We start from the raw sequence: 14835 nt of genomic DNA on the forward strand, positions 1-14835 counted from the left end.
CTACCGTATACAGCCTGTCTTTTTACTGTTGTTTTATTTCTTTACCTACCTATTGTTCACCTAAAACCTTTTTTGCACTATTGGTTGGAGCCTGTAAGTAAGCATTTCACTGTACACCTGTTGTATTCGACGCACATGACAAATAAACTTTGATTTGATTTGACTACCACTCCACCCTTCCATAACACAGCACACTACCACTCCACCCTTCCATAACACAGTACACTACCACTCCACCCTTCATTAACACAGCACACTACCCCTCCACCCTTCCATAACACAGCACACTACCCCTCCACCCTTCCATAACACAGCACACTACCACTCCACCCTTCCATAACACAGCACACTACCCCTCCACCCTTCCATAACACAGCACACTACCACTCCACCCTTCCATAACACAGCACACTACCACTCCACCCTTCCATAACACAGCACACTACCACTCCACCCTTCTATAACACAGCACACTACCACTCCACCCTTCCATAACACAGCACACACCACCTCCACCCTTCCATAACACAGCACACTACCACTCCACCCTTCATTAACACAGCACACTACCCCTCCACCCTTCATTAACACAGCACACTACCACTCCACCCTTCCATAACACAGTACACTACCACTCCACCCTTCCATAACACAGCACACTACCACTCCACCCTTTCACAACACAGCACACTATTACTCCACCCTCCCATAACACAGCACACTACCCCTCCACCCTTCCATAACACAGCACACTACCCCTCCACCCTTCCATAACACAGCACACTACCACTCCACCCTTCCATAACACAGCACACTACCCCTCCACCCTTCCATAACACAGCACACTACCACTCCACCCTTCCATAACACAGCACACTACCACTCCACCCTTCCATAACACAGCACACTACCACTCCACCCTTCCATAACACAGCACACTACCACTCCACCCTTCCATAACACAGCACACTACCACTCCACCCTTCCATAACACAGCACACTACCACTCCACCCTTCTATAACACAGCACACTACCACTCCACCCTTCCATAACACAGCACACTACCACTCCACCCTTCCATAACACAGCACACTACCACTCCACCCTTCCATAACACAGCACACTACCCCTCCACCCTTCCATAACACAGCACACTACCACTCCACCCTTCCATAACACAGCACACTACCACTCCACCCTTCCATAACACAGCACACTACCACTCCACCCTTCTATAACACAGCACACTACCACTCCACCCTTCCATAACACAGCACACACCACCTCCACCCTTCCATAACACAGCACACTACCACTCCACCCTTCATTAACACAGCACACTACCCCTCCACCCTTCATTAACACAGCACACTACCACTCCACCCTTCCATAACACAGTACACTACCACTCCACCCTTCCATAACACAGCACACTACCACTCCACCCTTTCACAACACAGCACACTATTACTCCACCCTCCCATAACACAGCACACTACCCCTCCACCCTTCCATAACACAGCACACTACCCCTCCACCCTTCCATAACACAGCACACTACCACTCCACCCTTCCATAACACAGCACACTACCCCTCCACCCTTCCATAACACAGCACACTACCACTCCACCCTTCCATAACACAGCACACTACCACTCCACCCTTCCATAACACAGCACACTACCACTCCACCCTTCCATAACACAGCACACTACCACTCCACCCTTCCATAACACAGCACACTACCACTCCACCCTTCCATAACACAGCACACTACCACTCCACCCTTCTATAACACAGCACACTACCACTCCACCCTTCCATAACACAGCACACTACCACTCCACCCTTCCATAACACAGCACACTACCACTCCACCCTTTCACAACACAGCACACTATTACTCCACCCTTCCATAACACAGCACACTACCACTCCACCCTTCCATAACACAGCACACTACCACTCCACCCTTCCATAACACAGCACACACCACCTCCACCCTTCCATAACACAGCACACTCCACCTCCACCCTTCCATAACACAGCACACTACCACTCCACCCTTCCATAACACAGCACACTACCCCTCCACCCTTCCATAACACAGTACACTACCCCTCCACCCTTCCATAACACAGCTCACTACCCCTCCACCCTTCCATAACACAGCTCACTACCCCTCCACCCTTTCATAACACAGCTCACTACCCCTCCACCCTTCCATAACACAGCTCACTACCCCTCCACACTTCCATAACACAGCTCACTACCCCTCCACCCTTCCATAACACAGCTCACTACCCCTCCACCCTTTCATAACACAGCACATTACCCCTACACCCTTCCATAACATAGCACACTACCCCTCCACCCTTCCATAACACAGCACACTACCACTCCACCCTCCCATAACACAGCACACTACCACTCCACCCTTCCATAACACAGCTCACTACCACTCCACCCTCCCATAACACAGCACACTACCACTCCACCCTCCCATAACACAGCACACTACCACTCCACCCTCCCATAACACAGCACACTACAACTCCACCCTCCCATAACACAGCACACTACCACTCCACCCTCCCATAACACAGCACACTACCACTCCACCCTCCCATAACACAGCACACTACCACTCCACCCTTCCAATACACAGCACACTACCCCTCCACCCTTCCATAACACAGCACACTACCCCTCCACCCTTTCATAACACAGCTGACTACCCCTCCACCCTTCCATAACACAGCACACTCCACCTCCAACCCTTTCATAACACAGCTCACTACCCCTCCACCCTTCCATAACACAGCACACTACCCCTCCACCCTTCCATAACACAGCACACTACCCCTCCACCCTTCCATAACACAGCTCACTACCCCTCCACCCTTCCATAACACAGCACACTACCCCTCCACCCTTCCATAACACAGCACACTACCCCTCCACCCTTCCATAACACAGCACACTACCCCTCCACCCTTCCATAACACAGCACACTACCCCTCCACCCTTTCATAACACAGCACACTACCCCTCCACCCTTCCATAACACAGCACACTACCCCTCCACCCTTCCATAACACAGCACACTACCCCTCCGCCCTTCCATAACACAGCTCACTACCCCTCCACCCTTCCATAACACAGCTCACTACCACTCCACCCTTCCATAACACAGCACACTACCCCTCCACCCTTCCATAACCCAGCACACTACCCCTCCACCCTTCCATAACACAGCTCACTACCCCTCCACCCTTCCATAACACTGCACAATATACTTTAACCATACCTACGTATCTACTTTTATAGCCTCGCTACCGTATACAGCCTGTCTTTTTACTATTGTTTTATTTCTTTACCTACCTATTGTTCACCTAAAACCTTTTTTGCACTATTGGTTGGAGCCTGTAAGTAAGCATTTCACTGTACACCTGTTGTATTCGGCGAACATGACAAATAAACTTTGATTTGATTTGACTACCACCTCCACCCTTCCATAACACAGCACACTCCACCTCCACCCTTCCATAACACAGCACACTACCACTCCACCCTTCCATAACACAGCTCACTACCCCTCCACACTTCCATAACACAGCTCACTACCCCTCCACCCTTCCATAACACAGCACACTACCACTCCACCCTTCCATAACACAGCTCACTACCCCTCCACCCTTCCATAACACAGCACACTACCCCTCCACCCTTCCATAACACAGCACACTACCCCTCCACCCTTCCATAACACAGCACACTACCCCTCCACCCTTTCATAACACAGCACACTACCCCTCCACCCTTCCATAACACAGCACACTACCCCTCCACCCTTCCATAACACAGCACACTACCCCTCCGCCCTTCCATAACACACCACACTACCCCTCCACCCTTCCATAACACAGCTCACTACCCCTCCACCCTTCCATAACACTGCACAATATACTTTAACCATACCTACATATCTACTTTTATAGCCTCGCTACCGTATACAGCCTGTCTTTTTACTATTGTTTTATTTCTTTACCTACCTATTGTTCACCTAAAACCTTTTTTGCACTATTGGTTGGAGCCTGTAAGTAAGCATTTCACTGTACACCTGTTGTATTCGGCGAACATGACAAATAAACTTTGATTTGATTTGACTACCACCTCCACCCTTCCATAACACAGCACACTCCACATCCACCCTTCCATAACACAGCACACTACCACTCCACCCTTCCATAACACAGCTCACTACCCCTCCACACTTCCATAACACAGCTCACTACCCCTCCACCCTTCCATAACACAGCACACTACCACTCCACCCTTCCATAACACAGCACACTACCCCTCCACCCTTCCATAACACAGCACACTACCACTCCACCCTTCCATAACACAGCACACTACCACTCCACCCTCCCATAACACAGCACACTACCACTCCACCCTTCCATAACACAGCACACTACCCCTCCACCCTTCCATAACACAGCACACTACCCCTCCACCCTTTCATAACACAGCTCACTACCCCTCCACCCTTCCATAACACAGCACACTCCACCTACACCCTTCATAACACAGCTCACTACCCCTCCACCCTTCCATAACACAGCACACTACCCCTCCACCCTTTCATTACACAGCACACTACCCCTCCACCCTTCCATAACACAGCACACTACCCCTCCACCCTTTCATAACACAGCTCACTACCCCTCCACCCTCCCATAACACAGCACACTACCCCTCCACCCTTCCATAACACAGCACACTACCACTCCACCCTTCCATAACACAGCACACTACCCCTCCACCCTTCCATAACACAGCACACTACCCCTCCACCCTTCCATAACACAGCACACTACCACTCCACCCTTCCATAACACAGCACACTACCACTCCACCCTTCCATAACACAGCACACTACCCCTCCACCCTTCCATAACACAGCACACTACCCCTCCACCCTTCCATAACACAGCACACTACCACTCCACCCTTCCATAACACAGCACACTACCACTCCACCCTTCCATAACACAGCACACTACCCCTCCACCCTTCCATAACACAGCACACTCCACCTCCACCCTTCCATAACACAGCACACTACCCCTCCACCCTTCCATAACACAGCACACTCCACCTCCACCCTTTCATAACACAGCTTACTACCCCTCCATTAGAGCCATATAAAATCAGTTATATTTTTTTTCCTGATTCCGTTTACTCTTTTCCCAAATTCCCTTTTCTCTGTTTTGTTAATCCAGGTTTCAGTTTTTCATTTCTGTTTCAGTCGTTCGCCCTCAAAATCACACTTTATTAATAGAAAAACAACAACATTTGATCTTTAAGTCCATAATCATGCTTAAATCACATCAGGAGACAACTTGTGAGGATTGGGAAAAAAAACAGGAAATGTAGATTTTTTGGGTGTGCACCAGCCAGAGACTGTTGTTTGGTTAGCTATGCTTCTGTAGCGCTCGTGTGGTTGCAGAGTTTGCAAAACAAATGGGCGCTGGATTGATGCAAATAATCATGATATCATTCTGCCAGGTCAAATTAATGCAAGTTCAATACTTTTAGTTGATTTCCTACTAACTTCAATAAAAACAAAATTAATTCTGTCTTAATGTCTGGATTCAGTGATTCCGACCGGGATTTTATACAGCCCTACAAATGGAAACAGCAGTTGTAAAACCGTACATACAGACACCGCAAGAGTTTGGTGGCACCTTCATTGGTGAGGACGGGCTCATGGTAATGGCTAGAGTGTTATAGGTGGAACGATATCAAATACATCAAACACATTCCATTTACCCCGTTCCAGCCCTTATTATGAGCCGTCCTCCCCTCGGCAGCCTCGACTGGTAGACACACACGCACCACACACGCTACACCGTACAGACACACGGCACAGCCCTTAGATACCAACGAGCCTCAGGTTACGACACACACATGAACATACACACGAACACACACATGAACGCACGTACACACACTTTGTTTTGTCTTCTATGTGTTGACTCCCAAAAAGGGTACCTAAAACAAACGGGGAACCCATGCAGGAATTGAACATGTTTCTGCATCTCAGGCTGCATGTATTCGCAGTTTGTTTAACTGTGAGCAGCCTATTGCAAACACAGTTGTTGTGAGGCTGATCTAAAGCCCTCTGGGGTCTTAATACTTCTGGTTTAACTTTGTTAAATAATAGATGTGGGCTGACTCTTCCACCGAAGGTTCTACTGCTGCCGGACTTCGGGGAGTGTTCTCCTGGCGAGATAAAACGCTCTCACAGAAAAATAGAGAGCACATTAATACACAGGCTCTCTGAGAAAGACTAAACATGCCTGTGTGTAAGTGTGTCCTACTATGACGTCTTCATGTGTTCTTGGCAGGCACCTCTCTCTACAAGGAAACATGGACTAGATGAATAATGTGTTGCATCTCAGCAAAGCACTGTAGCAATTAAAACCAACGAAGACAGGCAGTGTAGACAGCCATATACTGCAGTTGGACACGGTCAGAGGGAGAAAGAAGGATGAGAAAGAGAGGCATAGGGGAGTGACAGAGAGAACAAGTAAGAGAGAAACAGAGAGGAGGGCCAAACATGTGAGTTAATGAGAGACTCAGCAGTGACAGAGAAGGTCATGGTCATCAACCTGAGGGAAGAGTGCCTCTGTCACCGCACGCACGCGCTCACACACACACACACACACACACACACACACACACACATAGTTTTGATATCTTCACTATTATTCTACAATGTAGAAAATAGTAAGCATAAAGAAAAACCCTTGAATGAGTAGGTGTGCCCAAACTTTTGACTGGTACTGTACATATACAATGTTGTGAACTTATCATGAGTTTACTGTGCTGTAAAAGCGCAGAGTAACAGAGGGATTCTGAGGTAGAATGCACACACACACACACACGCACATGCACACGCACACACACACACACACAAACACAGCATATCCCTGTGTCATCACCTGTGTCTTTTGAGAATGATTCCGTCACAGTGAGGATCACCATGTGGAACAACACTATCTAATCCGTTTCTGTGCACTGGATTAATGAGAGCACAAGTCGCAAGGGGAGCGTAAACCACAATGGTACCGCTCATGGGGCTCTACTATAGCCTAGTGGCCTGGCTCAGGTTGTGAATCCATCAATGTGAGGCAGAAATGTCATGGCCAAGCGCATAATAGATTGTGAACAATGCATCAACAATACACAAGCATTCGCTAAGATACAGACATAGAATTTCTGGTGGTACATTGTTCAAAGGAATCTGTGTGTACTGCATGTGTGTTTGTGTGTCTGTGCATGTGCGTGTGTTAATCTTCATTTTGAAACCTTATCCGCTGTTTTGAGAAGGCTATTTGAAATGATACCTCCCCTAGTCTATCTATGCCATAAAATAAAAATCGATTAAAAAAAAACTTCCCCACGCCTTTTCATTGGCTAAACATGGACGTCAATCGTCACACTAAACACTTGTTTTAATGGCAGTCTGTCTGTCTAACCTACACCCCACCAAATCTATTATTAAGCCTAATTAATTTTGCATTACAACATCGCAGATGAATAATAGATCAGAAGTGAGGGATAAGAGAGAGAGGGGAGGGGGAGAGGGAGAGACATGCAGAGAGACATGCAGCTGCACAGTGCAAGCAGCCAATTATTTCTGATGAAGCTGTCACTCCTCCAGTAAAAGGAGAGAAGGGTGAGAAAGAAAGAGAGGGATGTGAGAGGAAGGGAAACGGCAATTAGAGACGAGTGAAAACCTCCTCTGCGCACACACACACACCCACCCACACACACACACACACACACACACACACACACACACACACACACACACACACACACACAAACACGAAAGAGAGAGCTAGGATTCAAAAGAAAGAGTGGGGTGAGAAATAACTAGATAAACCATTAGAGGGAGGGAGAGAGACTGTGAGAAAGAGAACGAGAGAGAGAGAGAGAGAGAGAGAGAGAGAGAGAGAGAGAGAGAGAGAGAGAGGGAGAGAAAGATATAGTAAGACAGAAAGAGAGAGGAAGAGACAGAGTGAGAGACAGGGGAAAGAGAGAGCGACAAGGGGAGAGGAGAGTGGCATTAATATGGGTTAGTGGGCATGAGAAGAGCAAGCTGTTATTTTCCATTTCACACTGCTTTGGGGGGTTGGCCCTGTTATAGTATTTTATACGACACATTCGAGCTTCCCATCTTGCATGTCGGCTATGTGTCTGAAACTCAGTGAGTGAGTGAGTCTGTGAATCCCAAACCACCACCTTGCCCCTACCAACTCGCTCTGAGTGCCTTCCATTGTCAAGTGTTTCTGACGAACCTCCGACGGTGACTTACAGAGAGGGGAAATGGGATCAAGAAACCCATCAGCTTCGGGACACACTCCTGACTTGTAAGATTCACTTTTTAAATAATAAAACTAGCATGAAATTCAAATGAACAAATCCCCGCTGTAGTTTTACCATATATAGTCACAGTTAAACATTTAATATGGGGGATGTTATATCTGTTACATGTGTCAAGTCTCGAAATCGGACCTAAATAAATGGACGTGAATATAATAAGGCACACCTCCATTCTTGTGTATAAAATGGGGCAAACTCCTAACATATCGCAGTGCGTGTCGGGATAGCACTTCGCCCTAAAGCCTGATGCCTTGCTGGCTCAGTCGAAGTGGCTATCTGAGGGTCTAATTAGCCCCAACACCCTCAATAATTTTCACTCCCTGTGCTTTGGGACACTTGTGCAACTGGCAGAGGCGTGTGTGAACGCAAACGGAGGGCCGAGGGGCAAGGGGAAGAGGTGAATAAGGATTCAGCCACAGAGTGCGCTGTCTCTCTGTATCCTTCCTTTGCTTCTCCACCTCCCTCTCCCTCCCTCTCTCTCTTTCGCTCTCTCTCACTATGGATCGATTTCAGTGTATTTGAATTATTTCATTTATAATTTGTATTAGGATACAGAATTTGAACATTATATGTTTTAATTTGTAATGCAACATTTGTATCACTTAATTCATAAATAAAACTTGTATTTCATAATATGAAACTGAATTGAATGCATATTACATTGAGTTTTAAAATTTGAATTGAATTTAAAATTCAATATTTGTATATTCAGTTTCAATATGGTATATATTGCAATCATTGTCCATGTATCAAGTTTACAAACTATAATTTCAAGTTCATCAAAGTTTCATATACTGTATTCAACTTCTCAGATGCATTCAGATTCAGTTTTCAAATTCATTTCTCTAAATTGAAATTCAAAACCAGAGAAAATTTTTTAAAAAATCTTGAGAACAGAGAGAATCAAACTCTCTAAACAGAAGCTTATGGCGGTTTCTGAATCCAATGTGGCATGCTGAATATATTTTCCCATTTAAGTGCAACAGAGGTGGTTTAGTGATCCATGCATGTGATGAGCAACCTTGCCTGAGACCTGAAGACGTATTAGTTTGACTGTTGGGGTTCTAACCCAGGTCTCCTGTGTGCCAGACAATGCAACTTTTCAGGTCTCAGACAAGATACTCGTCACGCGAGCGTGGTCACCAAACGACTTGTGTTACACTTTACCCCCATTTGACCTCCTTGACAATATTTATCCAAGTCAGAGGACCAATGCCTAGGCTTTAGTTCACCTAGCTAACATAGGGGCGGAAGGTAGACTAGCGGTTAAGAGTGTTGGACCAGTAATTGAAAGGTCGCTGGTTCGACTCACCGACTAGGTGAAAAATCTGTTGTTGCGTCCTTGAGCAAGGCACTTAACCCTAGCTGATCTGGATAATAGTGTCTGCTAAATGACAACTTTTTTTTAAACAGAAATGAAAGGTCTTAATTCAGTCAGTCACGTTACCCTTATAATGACTACCCTTGCCAGTGTTTAGATACTGACTGTTTCTTGGAATTTATGGCTTTTACAGTTGTTGCTAGATGGAGTACAGCTACAGACAGAAGTGATTTTACGTAGCAGGTTAGGAGAACTAATGCAGCAAGTTAGGAGAACTAACGCAGCAGGTTAGGATAACTAATGCAGCAGGTTAGGAGAACTAATGCAGCAGGTTAGGAGAACTAACGCAGCAGGTTAGGAGAACTAACGCAGCAGGTTAGGAGAACTAACGCAGCAGGTTAGGATAACTAATGCAGCAGGTTAGGAGAACTAACACAGCAGGTTAGGATAACTAATGCAGCAGGTTAGGAGAACTAACGCAGCAGGTTAGGAGAACTAACGCAGCAGGTTAGGAGAACTAATGCAGCAGGTTAGGAGAACTAACGCAGCAGGTTAGGAGAACTAACGCAGCAGGTTAGCAGAACTAAACCAGCAGGTTAGGAGAACTAACGCAGCAGGTTAGGAGAACTAACGCAGCAGGTTAGGAGAACTAACACAGCAGGTTAGGATAACTAATGCAGCAGGTTAGGAGAACTAACCCAGGAGGTTAGGAGAACTAACGCAGCAAGTTAGGAGAACTAACGCAGCAGGTTAGGAGAACTAATGCAGCAGGTTAGGAGAACTAACGCAGCAGGTTAGGAGAACTAACACAGCAGGTTTGGAGAACTAACGCAGCAGGTTAGCAGAACTAAACCAGCAGGTTAGGAGAACTAACGCAGCAGGTTAGGAGAACCAACGCAGCAGGTTAGCAGAACTAAACCAGCAGGTTAGGCGAAACTAAGGTAGCAGGTTAGGATAACTAACACATCAGGTGAGGAGAATTAACATAGCAGGTTAGGAGAATTATGTTAAGGTTAGGAAAAGGGTTAGGCTTAGCTGAAATGCTGTCCCTGACGTGACAACTACATGGAGCTCTAATCCATCTAACCACAACCGCACTGTAGAAGCCATCAGTCCTGAGAAACCATCGGTATCACAACACCTGGACACTTGAAACGAACACGTTCACCATAAAACGAAGACGTGTCCAAGGAACAGGTCTTCAGGTTCCTCAACACATAAATATGGCTCACCGAACCACGCTCTTCTGATGAGTAACCTTGCAGGAGCTTGAAGACTTGTATTAGTGTAGCGGATGGGGATGGTGTAAAACTCACTCCTCAGCCTGATGTGTCGCCCCGCAATTGAAGAAGGCCTTTTTTAATAGCACGAGGGGTTGGAATGCTTCAGGAGTGTGGTCACGTGTGTTTTTGAGGGAGAAATCCCGAGTTCTAGTCTCCAAATGAGCTGAATCAGGGGGAAGCGGTACTCGCTAAGCGGGCAGCGTGGCATCCTTTGCAATGGTGCCACTGGACTGAGATGTTGTTCAACCACTGGGGTCGCTGTGACATCGTGTCGTCCTTTACCTGAACTTATCCCTATGCTTTGTCTAAGTAGGCTAACACAGTCTTGTGACTTGCAGGAGACCTGGTCCAAACCTTATAGAGGCCAAATTCCTTTTTTTTTTTGTGACACCCCCATCTAACATGTCCTGCCTGGCCTGTGAAATATTAGGGGAACCGAAGACAAGAGAGTCTTAGCTTTCTTGAATAATAACTTATACCCAACATGGTTCAAATGCTAGAGCCAAATAGGAAGAAAATATATTCAACATGCCACATTGGCTTTAGAAACTGCTAGACGCTTCTGTTTACCACAGTGAGTGTTTGATTCTATCTGTTCTCCTCTACTTTACCTGGCTGGCAATGTACCACCATCTGATGTTGTCTCTGGTTTTGAATCTGAATTCAGAGAACTGAAATTGAAAACTGAATCTGAATTTAGAGAACTGCAATTGATGTTGACTTTGAATATTTAATTCAATTGATATTGAATTGTTAAACTGAATGTAATATCAATTCAACACAGTTTCAAAACATGAAATACAAGTTCAATTTATGAATTAAGTAATTCAATATGTGCATTACACATTTTAAAATATTAAATAAAAATTCTAGATCCTAATGCAAATTCAACATTTTGGAATTCAAATGCAATTTCTATTGGATCTGAAATCGCTCCATAGTCTCCAAACACACACTCTTTCTCTCTCTCTCTCTCTCTCTCTCTCTCTCTCTCTCTCTCTCTCTCTCTCTCTCTCTCTGTATGTGTAGTGGGCTGGAAAGAAGAGGAGCAGAATTCGATTATTTTATGTAACGGAATGCTGCTCCCTACACTGCTGCCACTTGGCATTGACCTACAATGAATCTAGACAAACAAACAAACACACACACACACACAGACACAGACACACGCACACACACACACGCACGCACACACACACACACACACACAAACAAAACGCACACCCATATCCCTCCTTTTCATCTCACTCTCTCTCTCCTTCCTTTCTGCCTCTCCCTTCAGATCTTTCTTTCTCATCTGCTTTCTCTCTCTTTCTGTCTCTATCTGCCTCACTTTTCAGTTTCCCTTCTCTCGCGTTCTATGTCTCTCTCTCTCTCTCTCTCTCTCTCTGCCATTCCTGCCCCTGCTATTCCTGCTCATGCATGGCTCACAGAGTGAACAGTCTCAAGCTATCTACATGGCTCTGTTTACTGCTTGTACAGTACCTTCTCTTTCTCTCTTTCACTCCCCCCTCTCCCTCACTCTTTTCTGTCTCTCTCTCACTCTCCTCTCTCTCATTCTCCCCAATCCTAAAGGAATTGGCAACTCTTCCCCAGATGTCTTTGGGAAAAAGCTTTTATACCATCTTTCATTCTGTACAAAACCCTGGCAGCATGTAGGCGGCGGAGTACTCACCCCAGGTAGGGTTTTCTGCTCATGCAATGCATTCTGGGCTTTGATGGCAGAATCCCGGGCACAGTAGGTGAGAAACGCACAACCTGTCAATCAAAACAGATCAACAAGGGTTAGTCACACACACACATTATTTTATTTTATTTTATTTAACCTTTATTTAACTATGCACCCTTGCTTGCAAACACACTCTCTCTCTCTCTCTCTCTCTCTCTCTCTCTCACACACACACACACACACACACACACACACACATGCTTGCTCACTCGCACACACTGGTATACACACACACACGCACACGCACACACACACACACACACACACACACACACACATGAAGGACACATAGCCTAATCCTGTTGATCATATATGTATAGCTTGCCAATGTGATGCAAAGACATGAGCGTTGTTAAAAAATACCGAACATTTCGACAATAAACATTGAGATCTTTTTGATTTTTTGCCAGATATTCTAAATGTTTGTTTGCATCACGACACACTAGGATGGCGAGAGGATAAACTGTAGGCTATGCGCGCACCTGGCGCAAAACGGTTAAGATATGTGTGTAATAATTAGGGCAAGAAAAAAAGAGTTGGGATGCTACAGTAGCCCTTATAGCAAAAAAATGTACCTGATATTTACCGAATATCCCACAAGTCACATGGGGTTTTTAGTAGGAGCCTACAAGGTACCTAGGCTAACACACTACTGCTAGAACAGACATCACAAGAGATAATAGATGATGAGAGACACTATCTATCACAAAAAGGTACAAACATGGAATGACTATTGCGTTTCATACAGATGATTAATTACAGTAATTACAATGTAACGACCAACTGTAGCCTAAGAGGAGGCGCAGACCCGACATAAAACGCTACCTTTATGCATGCCTGTGTATCGGTCCTTCAGAACAGACAGTTCGTGGATTTTCCCAAACTGTTCAAAGAGAGGTTTCAGGTCTTTTTCCTCGAGGTTCCGCGGAATCTGTCCAATGAAGAGCTTGATGGCGTCCTGGTCTTTCATGGCGCCGCAGTCCGTGTGCATGGATACAGTTTCTGGTCCGTTCATGGGTTTCGGAACCGGGATGTGCGCGAGCTGATTCTGATGAGGGATAAGTAGGAGCGGCTGCTGTAGAAGCAGGTTGACGGGGGCGGGATGAGTCGGCTGGGGATGATGCTGCTGCTGATCCCTTCTGCTTTCACTTTGCGTAAATCTGGCCATGCTGAGCGGGGAGCAGGTTGGAGGAGAGTGACAACACACACACTGAGACACACACACACTAGTACTGAGATGGAGAGAGGATGCACTCAGATGGAAACGACACGGGCTTGAAGATAATCGTTGGTTCTTGAGCGACACCTCCAGGAGATGATGATTTACTGACTCAAGGATAGATATACACTACATGACCAAAAGTTTGTGGACACCTGCTCGTCGAACATCTCATTCCAAAATCATGGACATTACTATGGAGTTGGTCCCCCTTTGCTGCTATAACAGCCTCCACTCCTCTGGGGAGGTTTTCCACTAGATGTTGGAACATTGCTGATGGGACTTGCTTCCATTCAGCCACAAGAGCATTAGTGAAGTTGGGCACTGATGTTGGGTGATTAGGCCTGGCTCACAGTCGGCATTCCAATTCAAAGTTGTTAGATGGGGTTGAGGTCAGGGCTCTGTGCAGGCCAGTCAAGTTCTTCCACACCAGTCTCGACAACCATTTCTGTATGGACCGCGCCACTCGGGAGCCCAGGTTTGTCATGCTGAAACAGGAAAGGGCCTTCCCCAAACTGCCACAAAGTTGGAAGCCTAGAATCGTCTACAAAGTCATTGAATACTGTAGCATTAAAATTTCCCTTCACTGGAACTAAGGGGCCTAGCCCATACCATGAAAAACAGCCGCAGGCAACTATTCCCCCTCCACCTAATTTTACAGTTGGCGCTATGCATTGGGGCGTGTAGTGTCCTCCTGGCATCCGCCAAACCCAGATTCTTCTGTTGGCTTGCCAGATGGTGAAGCGTGATTCATCAGTCCAGAGAACATGTTTCCACTGATCCAGAGTCCAATGGCGGCAGGCGTTACACCACTCCAG

General features: G+C 46.3%; 1 protein-coding gene across 4 annotated transcripts in view; it reads right to left on the reverse strand.

The window, feature by feature from the left end:
• Nucleotides 1–14009, reverse strand: part of LOC110508443 (CUGBP Elav-like family member 5) — a 47617-nt gene extending 33608 nt beyond the window's left edge. For all 4 annotated transcript variants that reach the window (XM_021588962.2, XM_021588964.2, XM_021588960.2 and 1 more), the window contains exons 1-2: nucleotides 13624–14009; nucleotides 12745–12827 (exon numbers count right to left, since the gene is read on the reverse strand). In XM_021588962.2, coding sequence (XP_021444637.1) covers nucleotides 12745–12827; nucleotides 13624–13966 — 426 coding nt within the window. In that variant the 5' untranslated portion in view covers nucleotides 13967–14009. The remainder of the gene's footprint in view (nucleotides 1–12744; nucleotides 12828–13623) is intronic.
• Between the last annotated feature and the right edge of the window lie 826 nt (nucleotides 14010–14835).

Source organism: Oncorhynchus mykiss, chromosome 28, assembly GCF_013265735.2.
Source record: "Oncorhynchus mykiss isolate Arlee chromosome 28, USDA_OmykA_1.1, whole genome shotgun sequence".
Classification (NCBI taxonomy): Eukaryota; Metazoa; Chordata; class Actinopteri; order Salmoniformes; family Salmonidae; genus Oncorhynchus; species Oncorhynchus mykiss.